Source organism: Oncorhynchus masou, chromosome 24, assembly GCF_036934945.1.
Source record: "Oncorhynchus masou masou isolate Uvic2021 chromosome 24, UVic_Omas_1.1, whole genome shotgun sequence".
NCBI lineage: Eukaryota > Metazoa > Chordata > Actinopteri > Salmoniformes > Salmonidae > Oncorhynchus > Oncorhynchus masou.
Window position 1 is genome coordinate 19,197,251 of NC_088235.1, and position 10,736 is coordinate 19,207,986.

General features: G+C 41.9%; 1 protein-coding gene across 2 annotated transcripts; it reads left to right on the top strand.

Moving 5' to 3' along the window:
- Positions 1-7,060: 7,060 nt before the first annotated feature.
- LOC135511565 (homeobox protein SIX2-like) lies at positions 7,061-10,250 on the top strand. Of its 2 annotated transcripts, none has more exons than XM_064933050.1 (2): positions 7,061-8,086; positions 9,716-10,250. In XM_064933050.1, exons 1-2 carry the CDS (start codon positions 7,521-7,523, stop codon positions 10,017-10,019), a joined length of 870 nt encoding a protein of 289 aa, XP_064789122.1. In that variant the 5' UTR covers positions 7,061-7,520; the 3' UTR covers positions 10,020-10,250. The 2 variants fall into 2 exon arrangements, with proteins under 2 accessions (XP_064789122.1, XP_064789123.1); XM_064933051.1 differs by having other exon boundaries at positions 7,061-8,080.
- The last annotated feature ends 486 nt before the right edge of the window (positions 10,251-10,736 follow it).

The following is a 10,736-nucleotide window of genomic DNA, read 5'->3' on the forward strand; positions in this document are numbered from 1 at the left end:
ATAATAATTGAGTCAGTCTTTGGCGAAACTCTAAAAAATAAATGTACAGCTTTGTAAAAAAAGTTGGCTGATAATGCTGATTAGAATATATGGAGCAGGAGCAGTCTGAGTGAGAGCAGTCTGAAGTAGGAGCAGTCTGAGTGAGAGCAGTCTGAAGTAGGAGCAGTCTGAGTGAGAGCAGTCTGAAGTAGGAGCAGTCTGAGTGAGAGCAGTCTGAAGTAGGAGCAGTCTGAGTGAGAGCAGTCTGAAGTAGGAGCAGTCTGAGTGAGAGCAGTCTGAAGTAGGAGCAGTCTGAGTGAGAGCAGTCTGAAGTAGGAGCAGTCTGAAGTAGGAGCAGTCTGAAGTAGGAGCAGTCCGAGTGAGAGCAGTCTGAAGTGGGAGCAGTCTGAAGTAGTAGCAGTCTGAAGTAGGAGCAGTCCGAGTGAGAGCAGTCTGAAGTAGGAGCAGTCTGAAGTAGGAGCAGTCCGAGTGAGAGCAGTCTGAAGTGGGAGCAGTCTGAGTGAGAGTAGTCTGAAGTAGGAGCAGTCCGAGTGAGAGCAGTCTGAAGTAGGAGCAGTCCGAGTGAGAGCAGTCTGAAGTAGGAGCAGTCTGAGTGAGAGCAGTCTGAAGTAGGAGCAGTCCGAATGAGAGCAGTCTGAAGTAGGAGCAGTCCGAGTGAGAGCAGTCTGAAGTAGGAGCAGTCTGAAGTAGGAGCAGTCCGAGTGAGAGCAGTCTGAAGTAGGAGCAGTCTGAAGTAGGAGCAGTCTGAAGTAGGAGCAGTCCGAGTGAGAGCAGTCTGAAGTGGGAGCAGTCTGAGTGAGAGTAGTCTGAAGTAGGAGCAGTCCGAGTGAGAGCAGTCTGAAGTAGGAGCAGTCCGAGTGAGAGCAGTCTGAAGTAGGGGCAGTCTGAGTGAGAGCAGTCTGAAGTAGGAGCAGTCCGAGTGAGAGCAGTCTGAAGTAGGAGCAGTCCGAGTGAGAGCAGTCTGAAGTAGGAGCAGTCTGAGTGAGAGCAATCTGAAGTAGGAGCAGTCCGAGTGAGAGCAGTCTGAAGTAGGAGCAGTCCGAGTGAGAGCAGTCTGAAGTAGGAGCAGTCCGAGTGAGAGCAGTCTGAAGTAGGAGCAGTCCGAGTGAGAGCAGTCTGAAGTAGGAGCAGTCCGAGTGAGAGCAGTCTGAAGTAGGAGCAGTCCGAGTGAGAGCAGTCTGAAGTAGGAGCAGTCCGAGTGAGAGCAGTCTGAAGTAGGAGCAGTCCGAGTGAGAGCAGTCTGAAGTAGGAGCAGTCTGAGTGAGAGCAGTCTGAAGTAGGAGCTGTCTGAGTGGGAGCAGTCTGAATGAGAGCAGTCTGAAGTGGGAGCAGTCTGAGTGGGAGCAGTCTGAAGTAGGAGCAGTCTGAGTGAGAGCAGTCTGAAGTGGGAGCAGTCTGAGTGGGAGCAGTCTGAAGTAGGAGCAGTCTGAGTGGGAGCAGTCTGAAGTAGGAGCAGTCTGAGTGGGAGCAGTCTGAGTGAGAGCAGTCTGAAGTAGGAGCAGTCTGAGTGGGAGCAGTCTGAATGCGAGCAGTCTGAGTGGGAGCAGTCTGAGTGGGAGCAGTCTGAAGTGGGAGCAGTCTGAGTGAGAGTAGTCTGAAGTTGGAGCAGTCTGAGTGAGAGTAGTCTGAAGTTGGAGCAGTCTGAGTAAGAGCAGTCTGAAGTGGGGGCAGTCTGAGTGGGAGCAGTCTTTAGTGGGAGCAGTCTGGGTGAGAGCAGTCTGATGTTGGAGCAGTCTGAGTAAGAGCAGTCTGAAGTTGGAGCAGTCTGAAGTGGGAGCAGTCTGGAGCAGACATTTTCTAAAAACTGTACATTTGTTTGGTTTATTTTCTTGGAAAGTGGAAATATAAACATTTGTATATTTACCAATATGTCAGGGAATTTAACATGTGTGTCTGGAATCATAATCTATACTGTATATAGTATTAGTCTCACATCTAAAATAACAAGTATGCTATGAAGGGGGTGAGAGGTCAATAGACAACATAAGATGACAGTGAAATCATAATGTTTATTGCCACAAGGAATTACCAAATTAAATGTCAATTTTTTTGTCCTTGTAGTCCGCTGATCTGCCTTTGAACTCGATGTATTGGCACCTGAGAAATTGTTTACAGTGTTGGCGCCTGTTATCATTAGGTTGTATGTGCCCTCTATGGGCCATGCTGGCTCAGTCGAGCCTTCTACAGTGTCATCAGAACGTGATTAGCAATAGTCCTACCTGCAGGAAAAAAAAACACAATTTGAATAGGATACAATTTGAATGTACTACTGCTAGGGACTGTCTAATGAATTCGTAATTTTGCATAACAATCAATCTAAATAACAATAATAATAGATGTGTTTCATCTTCCTCTTCATGATCTTTATAATCAGATATGTGTGTAATTCATTGATAGCTGACCCTTTGTTCCTATAGCAAGTTACAGTGGGCCTACCCTAAAGGGTTATTTTTTAATTGTGTATATGTTTACCCTAATTTGTACTTATTGTTAGTATTACCTTTATAGACTAGCCTAGCCCTTATAAGAATCAATGTGGACAATCATTTGTTACCCTTGTCAAACAACTTAACGCATTGTTGTTTTTGGAAAGGTAGGCCGGTCAGCAGGGAAACATGCAGACCGCGGGATCTCTCCTCTCTTCAAAGGCCATCTTCCTGGCATAACAGTCACGCACGCGGTTCAGACTGGGGTTGTGAAAAAGATTTTTTATATGCAATTTACGCAGACGCTGACCTAAAATAATACAAATAATAATAATATCACACTTTCAGAGGCTCTGGTATAGGCTAAAACATCATTATACATTTCATTATCCATAACATAGGCTATATTTTGTCCTTGTATGCCACAAGAGTTAAGGGGGCTAAATTTGTTTCCAAAACTGCACACGTCACATATCGCCCTGACAAGAGAGAGGTCCATGACATGTCACGCGCAGCCTGGGTCTCCTGGGACAGTAAATGTTGCCAAGCGTGAAGTATCAGGAGAGCTGGAGTAGCACTCCACTTCAAAGTATAGTGCGTGTTAATCATGTGAGGGGGAAATGCATAATAGACTCAGTGTACTGGTGAAGTAACCGAGCAAGCACTGAAAATAAGCAGGAATCAAATCAAATGATTGATTGAATTCATTAGTCTAAGTAGCGGCGCAGGGCCCACACTCTAGCCCCGGTGGAGAGGCTGAAGAAAGACACTTGTTGCTTCCAGTGTTCGCTCATACATGCCATGGGCCGCACATCCAATCTGTGATCTGAGATGTATGCCCAAATGCCCAAGAGAAAGTGCATGCGTAATTCTGTAAATCAGAGAAAACCTTGTAAAGTGTGTAAAGTGTTATCATAGTATCAATAGTTCGATATGTTTCTTAATGAGAACAGGATAACATGGCGTATTCCTTAGGATAGGTCTAATTTGAAATCAGCTCTAAAAACCAGCTAGACCTGTGTTAGTGATAGCCTATCATCCACTGCGTGAACCTTTTTAGCCAACGCCTATTCTGTCTGTACATTAAGACAAGATCTCATCAGTCCTTCCAATAATCCTTCCTGTGTAGGCCTATTGGGTAACAAGGTAGATATAAACATTGAATTATTGCCCAGCCCCTCATTATTATGTCCTTAAACAGTAGAGACACCAATCGCCTGGATTTAATTCGTTCTCTCTGTCTGCTCAACATGACATGTCTGAACGAATGTAGCTCATCGACCCACATCGGGCCTGTCTCGGGGTAGCCAGCGGGAAAGCCACGTCCCGCCTCCACCCTGCGCTCCCCAAAAACATATTGCAATAATCAGTCCAATTAGTGGAGGTCGCGGCAAAGAGCTTTTGGGTTAGCGATGGGAGGTTGTGAAAATAGGGGGCGACTATTAGAAGAAACGCGATCCCCGTTCATCAGCATTGTAATAATCACCGCTCAGACCAGCCACCCCGGTCCAGCAAAGCTCTGATCAAACTGATCCGTGGAAACAAGAGGTTTACAAACATTGTCAAGGCGTGACCGGTACCTTGATTCGGCCTGTCACTGCCAGGTTCCTTCGACCTGCAGCAGAGGCTTTGATCAGCACTTGTGACTGCGCAGTGTCCCAGCGGGCACTTTCCGCCTGCAAGGAATAAACGAATAGGCGCACCTTTAACCGCAAGGAGCACTACACCTGTATAGGAGTTGGAACAATATAGGCCTATTCTGTAATTGTAAGCCTGATTTATGTGTACGCCAGGTTGGCTCTTAGCGTTTTCTAACGTGTATGTGGCCTATAGCCAGGTTCGTACATTTTCTCAATAGACAAATATCCTATTCATAAGCATTTAACAAAAAGGGTGTGGAAAATAGGGGGGCAGACGACTGTTGTCCCGCTCATCCCAAAAAGTAATCATAAACGATCTGGGAGCTTTATGCCGGTAGTGGCTGGTCTGTGCTCATTTTAAACATGTGTGCTCGTTGCTTTTGTACCATGAAAACGTTTCTTCAACATCTCCTTTAGATTTGACTTGAAGCACTATTTCGTGTCATTGATTGAAATTATACTCAATGGGAAATTATAGCCTATTATGCACGGGTTATTTTGTGTATGTTATTAAACATTTATTAAACATAATTGCATCGTGTGGCCTTCTATTTATATTGAGTACCAGAAATATTTGTTTAATTAGGCATAGATGTAGCCTACTATTATTATTCATATTATTATTATAAGTAGTAGTGGTAGTAGTATTATTTGTATTAGCATTATTATTACATTTCCCTATGTGATAATACATCTGTAAGTGGATGAAGACGAACAAACTACTCCGAGGTGTATATAACTAATGCTCAGTCTAATATCATTACATTGAGAATGTGTACACCTCTAAGAATAACCGTTTCAGCAGCCTTGTCCCCTGATGATTAGCATCAGTCAAGCTAATGCCTAAATACCACTTTGCAAACTTCGCTTCAGGCGAATTTATTAAAGTCTGTTCCTTCCGCGAGTGAAAACATAACATGGAAACGGATAAGGGTTTTCTTTCAGGCTTATTCATCTTGATGATAAAAGGGAAATTAGTTAGTGTGTGTTTTCATTCGGCGAAATTTGCCTACATAAGATATAAAATACTGAGAAGCATGTTCAAATGGATGATGTAATTTATGACTACAGTATGGATCCATTTTAACCTACAAGTGCATATGAGACATCCCACGGTCCTTTCACTAAAGACTGGTTTTCTTGCCATTAAGTGGCTTCGTTTACTGGGTCTGATTTAGAGCGCAGTGGTCTGAATTAAGCTAGAGTAAAACTAAACTACAATTTTAAAGAGAAATAGAGGCATAGGACTATAGCCTAAATATTACCATAAATATTGTTGAGTTTTTTGAGCCAGTATAGCCTAATAATTTTGTCTTTCAAATTTGCAATGTGTGCTTTGCCTAATTCAAAGTACTGGCCGAATGGCAATATATCTTTAAATCTTAAAATAATATAACCGATGAAAATGGCCCTATATTCATGGTTGACAATAATGGCAATATTTCTATATTCAAATGTACTAACCTTGAGTGTTGACTAGAAGAGTAGCCTATACTTTGGCTTGAGATTTGTGGAGACTATCGGGCTGGCTACACCCTCGCCTGAAAGAGGCAAGGCACATTTTCATTGAAGGCAAAACAACACAGAGCAGAACACGTTTTCATGTCTTGCTATTTTTACAATCCTTTCGTTTTTTTACTACAAGCGTTAGTGATTCTATAATTTCACACAAAATATAATTTTGCTGAGCTTTCTTGTGGTCTGAGGTGCTCTTAAATTAGCAGCAAAATTACAAAGCTCTTCGGATGAAAGCTGAAACAGGTTTTTTTGCGCTCTATTTTACAGAAAGCACATAATTCAGACGCTGTTAATATCTGTGGATGGAAAGAGACCTGGCCTAGTGTGATATGATACTGGTGAGCGTAAATTGACTTAATGAAGAGGTCCCCCTGTGATGCAATAGAAATCTATCAGCTGGTCAATTCTCCACTCCACCAGGCAATAGATAATAACATATCCACAACAGGTAGCCTAGGCACTCTCACTCAGAACAATTATTTTTATCGGGAGAATGAAGATCTATATTTATTAACTATTAACATATATTTCTTAAATACTATCTCCAAACAAGAGGTTAATTTGTCTTACCGGCATCAAGCTCAACCTTTCGTTCCCATCAGAAAGCCTTAGAGAGCGCGAGCTGTCCCCTCCCCTCTCTCCCAGACCAGTCTTTGCAGAAAACACCTCTCTCAACCGTTTGTTTTATTATTCAGACACCTTGTGCTTTTGCCCTAATGCTACAGTATTCCACAGTGTACAGTTCCTGGTGGTGTGCCCACAGGATGCCTGCCTGCCTGCCTTGGTATTTTGTCATATTCTCATGTGTATTAAATAATGCATGGTTAATTACACCAGATGTTGTCAATGAGCACATGATCTAGCAGGGGTTAAACCACGATTTGAACGTGAGGGAACTGTCTTCAAATCTGGGAAGTTTTCTATGACCGTTTTTTTTTTGTAGAAATCTATTTTATTCAACTGTCTCCCATTCCTGGAACACGTCAACAGTGGCCCCAGTTTGCCCAAGTTTTTTGACTTGGGGAAATACTGTATCTATAGACTTTTGTCACCGTGTCGAAACAGGTCAAATTATACCACATATTTCAGGTAACAATTTGTGTTGTTCCCCCAGCAATGTTTATTTACCCCGAGCCTATAGTTTAAGTATGATATCTATGCCATGATGTGCCAGATGCGTAGTGTAGGCCTACATAAAATTCCGTATTACAATGTAAACATTAGATGGCACATCATTAATGAGCAGGAATAGTGGAGACTGTGTATACATTTGCTACGCGCTTTGGCGCCATCCTCCCCAGAAAAAAGGGATCACTGCACCACAGCTTCGCACTCTTTGGCTGCCTCGAATGTCTGTCAAAAATTGGGAGAAAAAAAATATTTACAGGAAAAATCTGGGCAATATTTCTATTGGTAGGCGAGCTTGGATAGAAGGGGACAATCAGGCAGTGGGACCAGGTAGCCACCCCAAAGCATATCTGCTTACTTTGGATGACAGCGTAACCATGACAAAATCATTTGACGAAAACTATTGTATTTTCCTCGCCATCCACGGGTCAGATAACCAACCAATCACAGTTCACATAATCGCTTTTCTTTCCATCTTAGAATAATATTATTAAAACTAGTGAGCGAGCCTGGTCTTCGGGAATAGGTTATGTTGAAACGACATAGAAAAGGTGGACAACGACTGTGGAAGGAGTAAACACTTTCTCACAGTATATTTGATGGGAATGCAATGCATTTTGTATTGCCATTCTTGAACGGGACTTTAGTTTTTTCATGTCGATTGGATTTTATATTTTGATACAGCCTACGTTTGGAGAACTTCATGGTTGTTCGTGGACTTACAGTATAGGCTACTTGCATTAATGTCTTAGTCATAACAAAGGACGTGGAAGTAGAGCAAAATATACGCGTTTATTAACTAGCAACCATGTCTATGCTTCCAACTTTTGGCTTTACGCAAGAGCAAGTTGCGTGCGTCTGCGAGGTCCTCCAACAGGGTGGAAACATCGAACGGCTCGGGCGATTTTTGTGGTCTTTACCCGCGTGTGAGCACCTCCACAAAAATGAAAGTGTTCTCAAAGCTAAAGCTGTGGTCGCCTTTCACAGAGGCAATTTCAGAGAGCTTTATAAAATCCTTGAGAGCCACCAATTTTCCCCTCACAATCACCCAAAGCTGCAACAGCTTTGGCTCAAAGCACACTACGTCGAGGCAGAGAAGCTCCGAGGCCGCCCTCTCGGGGCTGTGGGAAAGTACCGCGTCCGCAGAAAGTTCCCCCTGCCTCGGTCTATCTGGGACGGCGAGGAGACAAGTTACTGTTTCAAAGAGAAGAGCAGGAACGTACTCAGAGAATGGTACACGCATAACCCCTACCCTTCCCCGCGGGAGAAGAGGGAGCTCGCCGAGGGCACAGGGTTGACAACCACACAAGTCAGTAACTGGTTCAAAAACAGACGGCAAAGAGACCGCGCGGCAGAAGCTAAGGAAAGGTACGAGTAAGTAGATGTTTACTCTTTTGTCTTATTGGTACATTTGTTTCAATGTTTATGTGTGCGTAAAAGTCTGGAAGCTGACTTTACCCTGGATTATCTGTTAGGAGAAACCGAGTCATACATACTATCCTCTTATTTCATATCAGGGTATTCTAAATGATATAATATTTTATTATAAGCGATCATTAATAATAATTATAACTTTGATAAACACAAGCAAACGAATAGCATGCTATTATTTGACCATTTAACCTATCCATATGCTATCCATATGACTAATTGACGCATGCTTAGAAATATGAACACTGGATGAATTTTAAAGAAAACAAGGAATCATCCTTAAAGATATACTTGAACATAGATACATTTAGGCCTGGTTTAACTATTTCGCACAACAACAAAATATGTTCCTTGAATGTCAAGATGTTGATATTCTGCTAGTAGGTGGTAGTTATTTTGCTATTGCTTCCTGAGCTGTTTGTACATTTCAAAGTTTCGAAATTATAGGCCTACTGTAAAGAGGACCTTTAATGTCTTTAGTCAGGTGTTCACTCAGAGGGTGTCTTCTTTCACCCGCTGGTGACTAATTCAAGCTGAAACCACTGCGTAAATCATGCCTTTCCACTTTAAAACCATGAGTCATTGCGCTGTGACTGTGAATGTATGCCTAATACACTTTTAGCAATAATTAGGTCTGTCATTAACGCCTGCCAGCCTGTGTATACACAGTTGAGGTTTGACCTTATGCCTTCATACCCATATAAGCCCAAACTAACCGTATAGACCAGTTTAGATATCATTCATTTGGCTCAACATTTTTTTTCCTAACGTTGACTTGATGTAATACGGTAATGACAAATGTGTCTATTTATTCGTCCTCATTATAGGGTACGTGTTGTTTGATCAAATATGTTTAGAAACTGCAAAATGCAATTCAAATTCTAATTAGATAATTATATAATAACAGTTTAGTTATACTTATAAAATAAATTACCTAGTGTATATATGTGTGTGTGTGTGTGTGTGTGTGTGTGTGTGTGTGTGTGTGTGTGTGTGTGTGTGTGTGTGTGTGTGTGTGTGTGTGTGTGTGTGTGTGTGTGTGTGTGTGTGTGTGTGTGTGTGTGTCTCCATTGCATTCACAAATTCCAAAATAAGTGCCATGCGGACTTAACGCGCTTGTGACAAGTGCATATAGTTGGCCATATGTGTCTATTAAATATGACATAGTCCAGTTTTTATTACAAACAAGATCTGCATAATGAGACTAGATGATGCAAGAAAATCGAACACTGATCCTAGTTTCAAATAGGCTTTGACTCATGAGTTTCACACATTTAATAGCCACATAGCCTGCTACAACTTCTTATAAAAATACAGCATAGGCCAATGACAGCGACGACATAACCTACACTTCTCATTTACCAGTTCATTTTAGTCTACAGGCCTGAAACGTGTCAATTAAAAACTGTACTAATACTACATTGTTAATCTAACAGCTCAGGATAATTATGATGAGCCTATAGGCCTATGTGTCGTTTGCAAGCGAATGCATGTTTGTAATGGCTCCATGACAACGTGGAATGATGTAGGCTACGTTATACTTTACTATATTATTATCTTTCCTTTCTACAGGGAAAACAACGAAAACTCCAACACCAACATCCACAACCCATTGACTTCTTCCATGAATGGAAATAAAACACTTTTGGGGAGCTCAGACGACGACAAAACGCCTTCAGGGACTCCGGATCACATTTCCTCGAGCCCGGCAATGCTCCTTGCTTCAAACTCCGGGCTGCAGATGCACGGCCTCGCGCCTCCACCTGGGCCTAGCGCCATCCTCGTGTCCAGCCTTGACTCCGTGCACCATCATCACTCTTTGCACGACACTATACTGAACCCTATGTCGTCTAACCTGGTCGAACTCGGCTCTTAAACATGGGACCCTGTTGGGAAAGACCTTTCTGAGTGCACATGGATGTTTGAGAAAAGCTTCAGGCACTTGAGGCAAAAGGAAAGAACAGAGTCGGAAAAATGTGACACACGCCGTGAGAGGTGAGATGGTAGGCTTTAGCTGAACAGGCTGGACTGAAAGGTATTTTACCGGAATGTAATAACATGTCATACTGATGAAAACAATAACAATAAAATGTCTTAATTCTTGTTACTATTATCGTTATTATTTTAAGGGATACATATCAACAGATCCATAAACTCCAAGTCAGGTATACCCCATGTCCTTTCGTTTACACATAGGCTTTCCAAGAGAGCCCCATTCAGTTTGTTTTTGTTTTGGGTTATCATCGCTAAGTGTTTTACTATCATGAGAGCCGTATGTTAACGATTACAGAATATTATATTTTATTATTTGTATTTTGAAATCATTTGGAGAGAGACTGCGTGTAAACTCTGCGATTAATAAAAAAACATAAACAAATAGATCCCACTATAGTTTTATATACCCTTTATAATTAAAACGAATAAACAGGAGAACTTGTTTAATTTGAAATATTTCAGCTTTTTCTTTGAAACATAGCAATTAATTTTTGTCGAGTCTGTTTTTGCATATCACAGTTGTCCATTAAGAAATATATCGTATGATGGAAAACATCACCTGAGACGTTAAATGCTTTAGAACTCACATTTAAAACTA

Coding starts and splice junctions, on each gene's coding strand:
- LOC135511565 (XM_064933050.1), top strand. CDS start 7,521: ATGTCTATGCTTCCAACTTTTGGCTTTACGCAAGAGCAAGTTGCGTGC. Junction 8,087..9,715: donor GAAGCTAAGGAAAGGTACGA/GTAAGTAGATGT, acceptor TCCTTTCTACAG/GGAAAACAACGAAAACTCCA.